At 44.2% G+C, this 16,729-nt stretch overlaps 1 protein-coding gene across 2 annotated transcripts in view; it reads left to right on the top strand.

The window, feature by feature from the left end:
- LOC119433826 (zinc finger protein 431-like) overlaps positions 1 to 14,630 on the top strand; it is a 32,712-nt gene extending 18,082 nt beyond the window's left edge. Inside the window, exons 1-3 of one of the 2 annotated variants that reach the window (XM_037701086.2) lie at positions 3,569 to 3,997; positions 7,954 to 8,084; positions 13,485 to 14,630. In XM_037701086.2, the coding sequence (XP_037557014.1) occupies positions 7,966 to 8,084; positions 13,485 to 14,289 (924 nt within the window). In that variant the 5' untranslated portion in view covers positions 3,569 to 3,997; positions 7,954 to 7,965 and the 3' untranslated portion in view covers positions 14,290 to 14,630. Of the gene's footprint in view, positions 1 to 3,568; positions 3,998 to 7,953; positions 8,085 to 13,484 lie in introns of those variants that run through there. The other variant, XM_049658641.1, reaches the window with a different exon arrangement.
- The last annotated feature ends 2,099 nt before the right edge of the window (positions 14,631 to 16,729 follow it).

Below are 16,729 nucleotides of genomic sequence, written 5' to 3'. Positions count from 1 at the left end.
TCGCAGTTTTATTGTCGTACATTAAGCATAGGAGGCTCAAAGCCGCCGGATCCGTTTATCTGAGTGGGCGTTTTTGCGGAGCGGGGCGAAGCCTCGAGCAGCGGCTGCGAAGTAGGGGAGCGTGACGGCCAACGCCAGCGCGCGGGCCTAGGATGGCGTCGCGTGGTTAGAGAAACGGGAGCAGATGCGCGCCTTGTGTAAAAGGATGGCGTCGCGTAGGAAACCAAACATGAAGACGTTGGCTCGCGCTCTCGGCTACTACGCCGCATCGTTCTTCTTGTAGGTGGCGTCGTGAGTCTTCATACGCGGTGATTCGCATATCGTAAACAACCAGCGTAGTGGTTGCCGCGTTGGAGCTCCAAAGCAAACGAAGGTGTCTCAGCCGAACACATAGAATCTCCTGAAAGAAAACAAGGTGTCCCAACAGAACTCCAAAGACGGACCTGTGCTTACGCATTTATAACGAACCTACAACAGATCATCCCAAATTTTAAGAAACAATACAGGCTAGATATACCAGGTGTTCAAAATTTATGGTTCAAGCTTTATGGTTTTCTTAAAATTAGGCACTGGGAGGCACGTGAAGACCACCTGCGCAAATAAGTCATGTGGCCAGGGGGGCACATAGTGAGATCATAATTATCGCTGTCAGCAGCCAAATGGACTAAAATTGAATAATTAAGTTTTTATTGACTGCAGTAATAAGCACGACTGCCTCTAAGTTTTCAATACAAACATACCCACACACTGCAGTCGACAAAAAATAATTGTTCAATTTTAGTTAATTGGGCTGCTCACAGCGATAATTATCATCTCACTTTGTGCCCCCCTGGCCAGATAACTTATTTGCACAGGTGGTCTTCGTGTGCCTCCCAGTGCCTAATTTTAAGAAAAGCATAAAGCTTAGTTTTGAACACCCGGTATTATCAGGCACAGCCGCCAAGCACATGGCTGTACTGGGTAACGTCCTTTTCCTATAAGCTCGGAGAAACCGATATCTGGTTTCGCTACAGGTCTTCTTCGTCTTTCTGGGATTTTACGTGCCAAAACCAGTTCTGATTATGAGGCACGCCGTAGTGGAAGGCTCCGGATTAATTTTGACCACCTGGGATTCTTTAACGTGCACTACAACGGAAGCACACTGGCGTTTTTGCATTTCGCCTCCATCAAAATGCGGCTGCCGCGAATCCCGCGATCTCGTGCTCAACAGCGCAACGCTGTCTGAGCCACCACGGTGGGATACAGGTGTTGCTCTAGCCGTATAAAACGCGGGTTTATCGTGAGCAGAAACGGTGAATTTCGGTAAATAAGAAAGGCTACTATCATCATCATCATTGACAGAAGCTGACCCCCCCCCCCCCCCCCCTTAAAAAAACCTGGATCCGCCCCTGTTCGGAGTAGGGATAGTAGCTTTATCGGCTGCATAAACTTGGACACATTCGCTTACTAACTGAATTAACAAGCGTGGTGTCAGCGCGCACAAGCAAACATGAATAGATCACACTGAATGGCCGCAGCTACTTCTAAAACACCGTGGGCTGCAGACAACGACTGTCAAAACGCTGACAGCAAGCGCACCGCCGCAGCGGGCGAAGGTTCGTGCGGTCTATCGCTTCAACGGAAACTGAGCGGCGAATGCACAGCGCATACAAAGGTCAGAGCCGTGTGGAGATAAGAGACGGTGCGGGCGACCGCCACAGTCGGGCAAAGTACGAGCGCCGTTGTTGGCACTAGAGTAGAAGCTGCGCCTCCCCTCCTTCTCGCGCTGCCTTCCCGCTTTCTTGCTTTCGCGTGGGAGATTGAGTGGCAAGTTACCCTTGCGCCCGGTTGCAAGATACGCCTTTGGTGCCGAAGCACAGCGTCGCCCCGCCTCCCTCCCTCCCATACCCCCACGGCCTTTCGCGCGACGGTCGCGTTTGCTTTCCGCCGTGCGTTCGCTCTCCGTGATAGCGCGCTTTCACTCGCGCATATATAATTCGCACTCGCGTCCATATAATTGCTATCGCAATAAAATGGGAAAACAAGGTATCTGGGCCTATAGAGATACAGCAGGGGCTTAGGCAGGGGTGCCCTCTGTCACCTCTGTTGTTCATGCTGTATTTACAAGGATTAGAGAAAAAAATTGAGAGGAGCGGACTTGGCTTCAACCTTTCCTTTTTCAAGCAAGGAGAATGGATTAAACAGTCATGATCATTACCAGGACTGATGTACGCGGATGACATTGTACTTATGTAGGGTGGCTTGTTGGGTGGCTTGTACTTATGTAGGGTACTTATCGGCTGACAGCAAGGAAGACTTGCAAATATTAATGGACATCTGTGGTAAAGAGGGAGATAGCTTAAGTTTGAAGTTCAGTAAAGAAAAATCGGCAGTCATGATTTTTAATGATAATCAGGGCAGAGAGCATAGGATACAGGATCGAGGTTACGCTGGAGGTAGTGGATAAGTACAAATATCTTGGAGAGTGGATAAATAATGGGGCTGAGTACCTATAACGGAACATGAAAAATATGTAACGGCTAAAGATAGCAGAAATGCAGCTGTGATGAAAAATAGGGCACTGTGGAATTACAATAGGTATGAAGTGGTGAGAGGGATTTGGAAAGGGGTGATGGTCTCTAGTTTGACTTTCGGCAATGCGGTTGTGCATGAGATCAGAGGTTCGAGCAAGGTTGGAAGTTAAGCAGCGAGGCTTGCTTTGAGAGCACACGCAAATACACCAAATCAGGGGGTACAGGGTGACATGGGATGGACGTCATTTGAGGGCAGGGAAGCTAGCGCCAGCAAGATAGAAGTTGAGGAACGATTGAGAGAAATGGCAGAAAAGCGGTGGGCAAGGAGAGTTTTCAGTGATTTGTACATGAGGAATGTTGACACAAAATGGAGGAAGCTGCATGACCAGAAAATTGTCAATCAAATATTTGGACTGCAGGATGGGTGCAAACCAGGAAACAGCGGTTAATAAAAAGGTTAAAGAAACGTAGAGGGGTCTGTGGAAAACAGGGATGCGGACGAAATCAGCACTGGGAACATACAGAACTTTCAAGCAAGAAATTGCCAAAGAAATATCCATGATAATTCTAGGGGAAGCTCTTTGCTGTTTGAAGCCAGGACTGCGGACTAAGGTGCGGTGCGTGTGGAGAGGAAGAGGAAACGGCTGAACACCTCATACTTTTCTGTAAAGGGCTTAACCTATTGTACAGTAGTATATTCTAGGCACTGTACCCATAGAATATTTATTTAGAAACTCTATGGACTTAACCCTACAGTGCAAAGCAACGGGGTTAATTTTTTCAAAGCATTGGGGTTTAGGGACAGTGAAGGCAAAATAGGCTTTAAGCGGGTAGAAATAACAAAGCGGAGGTTATCTGATTGGTGGCTAAAATCAAGACAGGGGTGAAATTTCACCCACCACCAAATACAAAATATGTTAATAGTCACGGCTAGGTGGCGTATGCCACCGCCCGATTTAAAGGGTTCAGCCTCATCCATCCATCCATCGCTGGGCTGGTCTTTATTCTATGGGCTGGTGGGCTGCTGGCTATTCCTAAATAAACGCATCACTTTTTTTGATGATCCAAATATAATCTCACCTTTATTCTATCATCTCACTATCAGGGAGGGAACGTGATGTTACAATTAACGACACTTGTACGACGATTTCGAAATGGGACGTCGACATGCGCGGCACGGCGTAACCTAAAATATATCCGAGCAAGTGTCATCAGCGTTTCAAATCGAAACCACGCGCGAGCACATGTGATGTTAAACGGTCCTACCACGTCGGGGAATCGTCGGTCTTGCCACGTTTGGGCAGTCTTATGTTGAAAAAGTGACGTCGTACGGTTGGTGCAGAGGGAATTACTTCGTTGAGCACTCAGTCGAGCGAGTAGTGCTTCCAGTCGAGCGTTCAGAAGTGCCCAGGGGTTCTTCAAGTGGTACTAGAGTTTATTTGAAAATTTCCAGGGAGTTCAAGGAAAAGGCACTCCTAAAGCACGTAAGTGCGAAGCTCTTTTTGTGTTGTGTTCATCGTTGAAGAAGAACAGCTTGATTCCAGTTTTCTCTCAAATTAAAACAAACAAAAAATTACCGCTCATAACTTTTTTTCAACCTCTTAACACCTGTGCGCATAATCGAAATGCTCAATTTAAAGCAAAACATCCTTATGACTACCACCCATAGCTACTGCTTATGAGCTATCACTGTGGAAGCATAATAAAAATTGATGTAAGCAAAACATCCTTATGACTACCACTCGTACTGCTGCATATGAGCTAGCACTTCGGAGGCGATCAAAATTCATCTAAGCAAAACATCCTTATGACTACCACCCATAGCTACTGCTTGTGAACCAGCACTGCAGTAACAACTTTAGGTGCTTTATTATAGGCACCGGACAGCTAAGCTTTCCGTACTGACGGCAACGCAAGATCGCATACACTTACGAGTGAGGAATTATATCTTGTAGAAACTGTTGCGCGTTCGCGGTGCCCTCTGGCCAGCATAATTCTTGAGGCGAGAATAATGCTCTCCACATTCTACATATATACAGTAGTACAACTGTGCATGCCATATGCATTCAAATGGCAGGTGCTTGGGCCGGTTGATGAAACATTGCTTAAAAGATGGAAAAAAAAAAAAAAAAAAAAAAAAAAAACCTTTTTTAGGTGTGCGAACCGTAGGAAGGAAGAATGCGACAACCAAGTTTAGTGCTCAGATGGCAGGAATATAAGTACAATCGGAATGGGAGGGAGTAGGGCGTGAAATAACTGCCTAGGCACATGTGCAAGAACCGGCATCATCTCAAGAGATACTGATACTCATTGTCTAATAAGTTAATAGAAGGCACACTCTCACATTTGTTACCTGCATCATGAATAAGAAAAGTCTCATGAATTTCACATGCTCTTTTGTCACTGTATTTGGCCTGTATTTGGACTGTATTTGGCAAGACAAGCCACGTTTGAGGATGAACCAAGGCAAATATTTCTGCTATACCTTATGTTTGCAAGGTGTCGCATTGCCTAAAAAAAAAAATTATTGAGAAAGTGGGTGTGAAGCTTGTGCTTACAGCACGGAATTAGCTAGGGTCCCCTAGCGCATCAATTCAGATTGCACTACCGGGCCGGGCTGTAAGAAGAAGCATTCAACAAAGTATGTGGACTGCACCACGGGAGTTGTATACCGCATTTCGTTGTTGTGTGGTCGCTGCTACATGGGTGATGTTTTAACGACCGCCTAAGAGAACATGCCAATCTGATGCATGAGCCTGCAGGCGGCCAACTGGCAAGTCATTGTTCCAAGTGCAAGTGCACCCCTAGTTTCACAATTACCAAGTTGTGGCCAAATACAGTGACAAAAGAGCACGTGAAATTCATGAGACCTTTCTTATGCGCAATGCAGGTGAAAATAAATGTGTGAGTGCACCTTCTATTAACCTACGAGATAATGAGTATCAGTATCTATTGAGATGATGCCCGTTCTTGTGCATGTGCTTACACAGTTCTCGCACATGTGCATTACAAACTGAAGGGTGGGCACTTGCAGCATGCATTCGAAAAATCGGGCCACATTCTCTAATTCATACATAAGAACTTAACATCAGTTGGTTTGACAAGAAACTATTTCTTATGCGCAATTTCTTATTTCTTTCTTCAAGCCATTTGCCGCTGGTGTTTCATAATTTCAGACACTTAACTGTATGGAACTATAGGGTTTCTAGGGATGCGAGTACCAATTAATGAAAGAAAAAATGGTTCAGAGATTAGTAGGTGTGATTAAGCGTTCGCAACTGGCTGGCGATTCGCAAGGAGAAAAAAAAACACATGCCCTTCGACAATAAACATGAGAGTGGTATTATTGTGACCTGAAAGTTCTCTCTTTTTTATTGATGAACATAATTTTATGAGGATTAATGCAGCTTTTCAAGGGTATGCCAGTACGATTGTAATGAACACGAAATTTAACTTGCACTATGTATGTGCGCTGTGTACTGTGCCCAGTGAACTAACACTATGCATGAAAGCTCACTGCATTGGTTAACAGAGCCGACTAAAAAATTTTTGTGGAGATATTTATTCTTAAAAAAAAAATTCAAGCAATAACTCAAAAGTATTCGCTAGAAACACACACACAAAATATAACATTTATTTATGACTAACCAGTTCTAAAATCGACTAAACAAGACAACAAAACATGGTTTTCATCATAGTGAAATTCATGCCTTGCACCGTTGAAAAAAGTGCTTCAACGAAAAAAATTATTATTTGCCGCACAGGGGGGGGGGGGGGGGGTACATATGTAAACATACAAACAGCACAAAGTATCGCGCTTCGATGGCTTCCCAAGTGCTATACACAAAATTTATCATGGAAAACGACGCACATAATTATTTAGGCAAACGCTCAGTCGCAGGCACAACATTGTAAACGATATCTGGCCGAAAGATAATGTGAATGCGAAAAGAGAAAACGCTGTACCATGACGCAAACAGCTAGAAAAAAAAGTTAGCGAGATGTTTTACGTGCACTAAATGTGTAGTGCAGTGCTGCAATGTGATGAATTTAAAGAAGAGTCTGGCTTGCAAAAATTATAAAATCTTTGTGCAACTTTGCCCACAAGTATTAGAACTATAGTAATTGCCTCGCAAAGAACGCCGTGTTTCGAAGATGCGATGTCTTTTCTTCCGATGTGCAGCCATTGTTTTCGCCGCACGACACCCTTTTTCCTGCCTGCTGCTGCATTGAAAAGCACAGCAGCCAGGTATTCTTCGGGCAAAAGAACTTGCAAAACACCTAACTTGCAAAACGCACATGCGCTGTGGCATCGCGATCTACACATGGCCAGCGAATGGCGGCTGGAAAAAAGTAAAAAATGGCTAAAACAAGTTTCATCAAATCTCTTTGACATAAGGGCAAGCTGTTAGGGTGATTTCGTGCGCAGCAGCCAATCAGCATGCGGGAAGCGCGGCCGTGGCGACAGAGAGGAGGACAGTGGCGCAAGTGAGGCTGCGGTGGCAAAAATCCAAGAGTGTCGCTACTTTCTAGAATAAAGGGGCTTTAGAAATCCCTGCACCAGCTCGCTGTGACATCATGGATTTTGACACTGTCTGCTTTTATGAGTTAAAATGGACAACATTGTGTTCTTAAACAGCCAGGGCGGAACTTAGTAGCAAGCATCACAAACTTTTAATCAGCCACAAAGGCCGAAGTGCCAATAAAACTACTTTACAATCAACGACGACAGACTGACGTACTGGCCCTGGGGTTTTGGCACAAAATTCAATAATGAAACTCTGACCGTCACTTTCTATTCTAAAAATTAACCTATTAGCATGAAAGTGCAGTTCAAGAATATTTTACCAACGTAAACTGATTCAATTAGTGTGCCTTTAAAAAAGGGGGCGGGGGTGGTGGGGGGCACGTCAAGCCTCATCAATGAGTCAGAAGTCAGAGGTATGCCTGTATGTATCGCACTTTGCATGATGTTGCCATTTATAATAGGAAAAGTTTCTTGTTTCTTTTTATTTATGTGAAATAAAAAGGTGCTGTCCATTGCATTGGAGTATAGGTACGTGTAGTAACAAGCTTCATGTTTTTGTGTCAACGTGTACCATTGAAAAATGTGCAAATTTTTTGGGTTTACTTTCACTGCAGAACAGTAACAGCCATCATTATTTTGCGCATTTCTATTCTTCAACACACTGTGCCTGCTGCTTTCTTGTTGGGAACATCAGTTTTGTGCCTTGATGCACGCTCTTCCTGCAAGAAATGTACTGTACCAATGTCAGTAAAGAAAGACATGCAAAAAGGGGAGAACAATTCTAATCAAAAGTAAACCTCAAATGGTAACTTGAAAGCTTTAGTGCTATGGGGAGGTAAGGCTAACTCATTCTCACAAATTGCAGTCTCACTGTTGTGAAAGAAAAAAAAAAATGTGCTCATCGTTTTGTAGGGCCATTTAGGCATGGATGGAAAAGAATTATTTCAGACAGCCGTCCTGCTGCCGGAGATCGTCTCCGTAACCACATTGACAGACAGCACTGAAACATCAGTAGACGCAGCCATCAAAGACAATGACCTAGGGTGAGTTACTTGAGTCTATTAAAAAAATGATCGAAGGGAATGTTTGTTCATGCGTGCAGTATAGCAAATTGATGTTGATTCCTGTGTGTAAGGTTGTATTCCAAGTGGTGCATGAGGTTTTGCATGACTCTGTGCTAATCACTTCAAACCATATGGCTGACAGTGTTCTTGTCATTCTACAAAAATGGTGAGCTTAGCACAGTGCTAGGGATGCTGTTAGTCATATACTTCAATGTGTCTGGTACTGAGCTGTGCAATATATTGCGAAGGTGACCTTATCTCCAAAAGTTATTACTTGAGAACACTGCCCCAGCTTGTGCTTGAAATCGCTATGGACACACAGTTCACTCATGTCAATGCAAGCATCTTGGGAATGCTGAGTTTCTTTATACGCATCATTTTTTTGTTTTAACAAAATGTGTCCACAGTTGAATTCTTGCTTATTTACAGGATGCTAAGCTGAAAAAGGACACTGGTTCAATTCCTGGGCAGATTTAGTGTACTCCTGATTTCATTCTGTTTTTGATTGGAGACATAAAAAAGCTTGCTATTAATTCGAGCCATAATTACAGCTTGCTATTAATTCGAGAAAGTACCTCAGCTGCCCAAGTTTCTGGCAGGTACACAAGTGAATGACTTCACCGTATGCATAGTTTTTTTAGGCATGAGGGTAGCAGTCGTCGTAATAAAGCTTAATAGGAGGTATAGAATGAAGGTAGTACAAGCCTACGCCCCAACCTCCAGTAACGATGATGAAGAAATAGAACAGTTTTATAAAGATGTTGAATTAGCAATGAGGAAAGTGCAAACTCAGTATACTGTAGTAATGGGCGACTTCAATGCGAAAGTTGGGGGAAACCAGGCTGGTGAACAAGAAATTGGCAACTGCGGCATCGATTGTAGGAACACTCGAGGAGAGATGTTGGTATAGAATTCGCGGAAAGGAATAGGCTCCGAATAACGAATTATATCTTCTTTAAGAAGCTCAGCAAAAGGTAGTGGACCTGGAAAAGCCCTAATGGAAAAACAAGGAATGAAATAGATTTCATACTCTCTGCCGATCCCAGCATAGTACAGGATGTAGAATTGTTAGGCAGGATAAAGTGCAGCGACCATAGGTTAGTGAGGTCTAGGATTTCTCTCAATTTGAAGAGAAAAAGAATAAAATTAGTCAAGAATAAACAGGCCAACCTAGACGCAGTGAAGGTAAAAGCAGACCAATTCAGGCTGGTGCTTGCAAACAAATATGCAGTTTTAGAACAGGAAGATGAAGACAACATAGAGGTAATGAATGAAACCGTAAATAGGTTGATCTCAGAAGCAGCAATTGAAGTGGGAGGTAAGGCACCAAGGCAACCAGTAGGTAAGCTCTCCCAAGAAACAAAGGAGCTAATAAAGAAACGACAAAACATGAAAGTGTCCAACTCAAGAGATCAGATAGAATTCGCTGAACTGTCAAAACTGATCAACAAGAAGAAAGTAAGGGGTATCCGAAATTAAAACGTGGAAAAGATTGAGGAAGCAGTAAAATATGGACGCAGCATGAAATCAGTGAGAAGAAAACTTGACATAGGACAAGGCAAAATGTATGCACTGAAAGATAAGCAGGTTAATATCTTCAACAATTTCGATGACATAGTAAAAGCAGCGGAAGAATTCTATACTGACCTGTACAGTGCCCAGAGCAGCCAAGCTACTTTCATTTGAAGTAGTGATGAACAGGATACAGAGGCTCCTTCTATAACTAGCGATGAAGTTAGGAGGGCTTTGAAAGACATGACCAGGGGAAAGCTGCCGGAGAAGGTGCAATAACAGTTGATTTAATCAAAGATGGAGGAGATATCATGCTTGAAAAGCTTGCGGCCCTTTATAGGCAATGCCTCACGACTTCAAGTGTACCAGAAAGCTGGAAGAACGCCAACATTATACTCATCCATAAGAAGGGAGATGTTAAAGAATTCAAGAATTATAGACCCATTAGCTTGCTTTCAGTATTGTATAAAATATTCACCAAGATAATTTCGAATAGAATCAGGCAACACTTGACTTCAACCAACCAAGAGAACAGGCTGGCTTCAAGAAGGGATATTGTACGATGGATCATATCCATGTCATCAATGAGGTAATAGAGAAATCTGCTGAGTACAATCAACCTCTCTATATGGCTTTCGTGGATTATGAAAAAGCATTTGATTCAGTAGAGATACCAGCAGTCATAGAAGCATTGCTTAATCAAGGAGTACAGGAGGCATACGTGAATATCTTGAAAAATATCTACAAAGATTACAAAGCAACCTTGGTTCTCCACAAGAAAAGTAGAAAGATACCTATCAATTAAGAAAGGGCTCAGACAAGGAGACACAATCTCTCCAATGCTATTCACTGCATGCTTAGAAGAAGTATTCAAGCTCTTAGACCGGGAAAGCTTAGGAGTGAGGATCAACGGCGTATATCTCAACAACCTTTGGTTTGCAGATGACATTGTCCTATTCAGCAACAATGGGGACGAATTACAGCTAATGATTGAGGACCTTAACCGAGAAAGTGTTAGAGTGGGGTTGGAGATTAACATGCAGAAGACAAAGATAATGTTAAATAGCCTGACAAGAGAACAAGAATTCAGGATCACAGGTCAGCCTCTGGAGTCTGTAAAGGAGTATGTTTGTCTAGGTCAATTACTCACAGGGGACCCTGATCATGAGAAAGAAATTTACAGAAAAATAAAATTGGATTGGAATGCACACGGCAGACATTGCCAAATCCTGACTGGGAGCTTACCACTCTCGTTAAAAAGAAAAGTGTACAATCATTGCATTCTACCGGTACTAACATATGATATGGGGCAGAAACTTGAAGGTTAACAAAGAAGCTTGAGAACAAGTTAAGGACCATACAAAGAGCGATAGAACGGAAAATGTTAGGCCTAACGTTAAGAGACAGGAAGAGAGCGATGTGGATTGCAGAACGGGGATAACCGATATTCTAGTTGACATTAACCGGAAAAAAATGGAGCTGGGCAGGCCATGTAATGCGTAGGATGGATCACCGGTGGACCATTAGAGTTACAGAATGGATACCAAGAGAAGGGTAGCGCAGTCGAGGACGGCAGAAAACTAAGTGGGGGTGATGAAGTTAGGAAATTTGCAGGCGCAAGCTGGAATCGGCTAACGCAAGAGAGGGGTGATTGGAGATCATAGGGAGAGGCCTTCGTCCTGCAGTGGACATAAATATAGGCTGATGATGGCACAGTAGCCACGATGGTGGACAGCCCTCTCGCCAGACAGACCCATCTTCTTTGTCGTCTGCTCCATGCAGAATGTCTCTTTCGTGTTGTGGTAACTTCATAGTAATATTATAAGTTATGCCATGTAATTTGTTATACTTTGTTTTGCTTACCATTTTTACCATTCTTACCATTTTTCATGCCATTCTTGCCATGTTTTGCTTATGCTTGCAATATTTTGTCATGTACTGTATTGTGCTACTTATCTACCATTTCTGGAGCAATTCTTTTTATTTTATTTATTTATTTATTACATACTGCAGCCCGAAGACCAAGCAGGAGGGGCAAAAGGGGAACATATTGAAATAAATGAACAAGTTATACAAAAGGTTATAATAAACATTGCTACTGAACGACAAGTATATACACTAATAAAGGTGATAAATATACACGTGTAGAAAAATTTGCCTAACTATGTATTAACAGTTTTATGTACTTTCTTTTTCTATTAATCATTAACTTCCACGTGTTTGCCTTTTCCCTTTTCCTGTAATGTTTATTGCCTGTTTGTATTTTATTTTTCTATCTGTACTCAAGTTTGTGTTATTTGCCTCTATATTTACATTGTACCTTTGCTTCACCCCTCTGCAATAATTGCAGAGGGAAGAAGCAATGTAAATTTGTCCATTGCAATGTACAAATATACATCAAGGGTATAATAAATACATAAACAAAAATAAATGTCATGCGGCGAGTGAGGAGGGCAAATGCAACAAACATGGCACATATTTGTATTTTTGCAGCCTAATTAATAGGACTTCCCAGGTTGATCATCTGATAAGCCTGTTTGTGTTTCTTCACATAACAAAGGATTAAAGTTATTGCACACAGGTAATAGGGGCACCAAGGAGTAAGTCCAGGCGACTTCCTTGTTTCTTTTTCCTTTGTTCTTAGGGCATTTCCTGCATTTTTTGGGGGCTATCTATCTATGCATGTATGCCTCTCTCTGTCTATTTATGTATCTAGCTATGTTCGTATCTAACAGTTTTTCTGCCTACCCGGGTCCCTGGGCAGTCAATGGTGGAATGGGTAGCGCATCGGGCTGCTGTGCTGAAATAACAGGGTTCGAAGCCAACCATCAGAACAACTTGGGTCTCTGAGTGTGTGGCAATGTGTAAATACGTGCCGCTCTTCAATTAACCTCCTTCACGCTGGCATGGGTCATTGTTGACACGGGACTCTGGAGGTACCGCTGTTTGAAGAAACTCTTTGATGCCGACGTGGGTAACTAGGTATGTCACACTGGGAATGTGCTGTTCTACAATGGTGAAGGAGATCCCTTAAGTTTCTCCGATGCTGAGTGGAATCGAGCGCGCCTCATTAGAAATACTGAAGGACAGCAACCCAACACATTAGGCGGCTTCGCCACAAAGGTGTGTGCCGCTCTTCAATGAACCTCTCACCAACTTGGGTTACCGAGTGCGTGCCAATGAGTGCGCGGCAAACGAGGGAAAAATTCTCAGCAATCGCAGCCACCGGCGCGCCAGTGCCTGCTTTTCCTTTCGGGGACCACACGTGGACTTCGCGGCAGTGCCACTAGTTGGCGCAGCATGTTCAGAATGAAGTACAAGACACGACTCCGGTTGCCGCATGGTTCGTTTATCAGCGGTCCCACGCACCGGTGTGCTATGCATTTCGGAGGCCATGTGCAGGCTTTGTGGCGACAGTGCTAGATGGCACCGAGTGTTCTTGTGGATGTGCGAAAGGGCAGACCCGCTTGACCTTATGCATACCTCGTTTCGACGGTGGCAATACATTGTGTCGCTATATTGATTCAATACTAACACATAACCCTAGACCGTCATCGTGAGATGGATCCTGTAGCAATTTCTTTCTTACTTTTTTGATGCCGGTGCTGACTGCGAATTACTCAAACATTGAAACACAACAATAGGAGTAAGAAAGCATGCAGCAGATGTTGCCTCATTGAGTACTGCTAAGCTATTACAGTAAGTGCCCTGCTTTCACGAGTGCACTTTTCATATCGCCTACAGATGACAGACCCACTAGACCCACTTAGTGCACAGTAGTTATAACGTTGTTGTGTCGTCTGTAACGTCCTTTTAAATAGCTGCAACTACTTAGGTACGTTTGTACATTACTTTTTCAACCTGCAGAATCCCTGACGGTACCATTACAACCTCAGCGATGCAGTGCGGCAAGGCCACCGGTGCAAAGAAATTTTATGAATGCAACGTGTGTGGGCGGTATTTCAATCAGAAGACAAGTGTCGATCGCCACCAGGCCACACACACGGGCGAGAAGCCACACCCATGCCCCATGTGTGACCGGAGGTTTGCCCAAAAGTCCCAGCTAGTGAACCATCTGCCCGTGCACACCGGCGAGAAGCGACACGCCTGCTCCACGTGCGGGGAGCGGTTCGTGCGGCGGAGGAGTCTTGTCGTGCACGAGCGTACCCACACGGGAGAGCAGCCGCACCGGTGCATCTACTGCTCGGCGACGTTTGCACGCAGTGATACGCTTAATAATCACATGCTGAGGCACACCGGGGAGAGACCGTACGAGTGTGATGTGTGCGGCAAGCGGTTCACAGTCAAGCCGACGCTCGTCCGCCATCGCCGCATCCACAGAAGTGACAGGTACTACATGTGCGAGCAGTGCCCGGCTGCGTTTTGCCAGAAAGAATCTCTGACCAGACATATGCCGCTGCATGAATGTGGAGTGGACGCGTACCACTGCCCCATCTGTAAGAGGGCATTTTCTCACTCCCCTAACCTTACATTGCACATGCGTGTTATGCACAATGGGGGGAGGCCTGTGGAGATGGCCATTGACTGCAAGGCGACGCTTTCTCCACCAAGTGGCCATTCCAGCACGTTGCTTCCTGTCAACATAAAAACTGAGGACTGTGGAGATCTCTCAAATATGGACGAATTGATTACGGGCGATGTGTACTTGTGATTAGTTGATGCTGTTAGCTTCCATTCCAGCACACTGCCTACTGCCAATGTAAAAGTGGATGACTGCGGACACCTTTAGAATATAGACGATTGAGTTATGGGCAACGTGTACTTGTGATTAGTTGAGGCTGCTAGTGTCCGTTTGTGCACTCGGCTCAGCCTCCTGCCGATGTAAAAGCTGATGGCTGTGGAGACCTCTTGAATATGAACGATTTGATTATGGACGACGTATATTTGTGATCAGCTGCTGCTGTTAGCTTGTCTTTATTATAGAGGCTTAGCATAGCAGAGATTTACTAGCATTAGACGTGTACCCAAAATATATGCCCCTCTCTTACCAGACGACTGCTCAAGGAAATTATCACTTTTCAAATTATTTTTTACAAACCATTCTGTTACAAACACCAGCTCATATGTTACCAAAGTGAAACACATTTTTTTTTTAAGCATCTACACGCACCTGGAGAAAGTTACAGTCTCCTCTTGTTTTTTTTTTGTTTTTTTTTTTTTTGGTAAAAAGTGCTTTTATTTGTCTAAGCACAAAGGCGAAGTTGTGAAATTGTGTATAAGGTTATCATATTGATGCTATGTTGTGGATCTCCATGTGAACACAAGCTGTCCAAAACATACTTGACAAGTCCTTTCTGTTGTCTAGAACGACTCACCGGTGTAACAAAATTGGCATCAAATTTCATGCAAGCTGACAAAGGACAAAAAAATGTAATAGAACTGCCTCCATGCAGTTTGGCATGTATCTAACTTTATATCGAGGATGAATATTTTATGTAATCACTTCCAAGTTAATTTTGAAAAAGAATTAAAGGAGTGTGTATTATAATGCTCAATGGGTTGAATGAGGACATATTTGGCCACAGCAGCACTGGTGTTAGCATGTTGTGGCATTGTCCTTAAATAAATTCTTATATGGACAAACATACTAAGTCATTTGGGTCTGTCCTTCTGATCAATAAGTGGTGCATTTAAGTGCTCCACATAAAGCGTGATTAAATTTAAGGTTCTAAAGTTGTGAATTGCTACACATCACAGCGGCGCCACTCCCCGGAGTTTTCAGCCGGCCCCTTACAATTGACGTAGTTAGCCCAATTCACGTCACTTGGGGGAGCTATCTAATTGGCTACCCAGGTTCCGTAATCTATAACTTTTCCAACATTATGGTCAACAAATGTTGTTTGTAATAGTTGGAATGTTGGTTAATTTGTTTCTTTAAAAAAAAGTGACAGAAAGAGAATACACGCTGACAATTTATCACTACACTCGTGCACATTTGGCACACAGCAAGTGTCGTCGGCTTGTGTTACAACTTTCTACGTGTTGTTTCTTACCCCACGCACTTTGCACTTATTCTTTCCCGACACATACCCGACACCCAAGTGTCGCTTCTGCCCTGTCCAGACAGCAGATCTCTCCCATATAATGTGGAAATGCCCAATCAAATATCCCCCCCGCAACCTCAAACCATTAATTAGTAGCAAGGAGCTGTGGGAGACTGCCCTGCGCAGCTCCGATCCCACCCCGCAGGATCGAGTCCTGAGGTGGGCTGAGGAGGTAGCGGAGGCCTACCACGACTGGTAGGCGGATGTCTGGCAGCAGAAGGTGCTGAGACTGGAGCACGCAGGCCTCCCTCTCTCCCCTCCGGCACCTCCCCTTTCTTCAAAAGGGTAATAAAAGTTCATTCATTCATTCATTCTACGTGTTGACGCGAGGTGCGCGGTCAGTGTTCTCTTTTTGCGAGCACCACGGATTGCCCTTGCTACGTTATCGGCTGCAAATCTAGCGATTGGCGACACGGCAAGCTGCGACATCGTGTCCCTATGCAAGGCAGCATGCGAGTGGAATTGCTGCGGTGCGTCCGGCTATCCGTGTCCGATGAGTGCCAGCATCTACGTGTTTACGACTGTCCCTTCACGCTGGAGGATCACTGGCACAATAGAAAGTTTTAGCATGTCCAGTATTCCAGTAACCGGAAGCGCAAGCGAACTTTGCTTTTTACCGGATGAGCGGAGGTGCACATTTGATTGGCCTGCACGGTGCAATACAGTGGCACAGAGCTCAACCAAACACAGAGCTAATATTACAGTAACCAAGTGTATTCTACTTTGCTGTTGGTGTAAATTTTGAGCAGGAGCGTAATCATGAGCAAGTTGTCTATTTAAATATTAGCTTTGTGGTAAAAGGTGGCTGCACCAGGCACGCCGCTCATGTTTGTGCTAAAGCCCCTTCATCACAGTGATATAGTAGTATGGAGGGGCTTTAGTTTATGCCTCCGCCCATCCGCCAAACGCCCAACTCACCTGCGGTTCCCGAAATATTGGACACGCTCAGCACTGCGACAGAACAGTCGCAATGTACGTTGCTTGGATAGCTCTCGCTGGGGATCGACGGTGAGGGTGCTAGCAGATATGTTGGAGAGGCTTTGTGCA

This window comes from Dermacentor silvarum, chromosome 11 (assembly GCF_013339745.2).
Source record: "Dermacentor silvarum isolate Dsil-2018 chromosome 11, BIME_Dsil_1.4, whole genome shotgun sequence".
NCBI classification, from domain to species: Eukaryota; Metazoa; Arthropoda; class Arachnida; order Ixodida; family Ixodidae; genus Dermacentor; species Dermacentor silvarum.
This window is presented reverse-complemented; position numbering and strand designations above follow the sequence as displayed.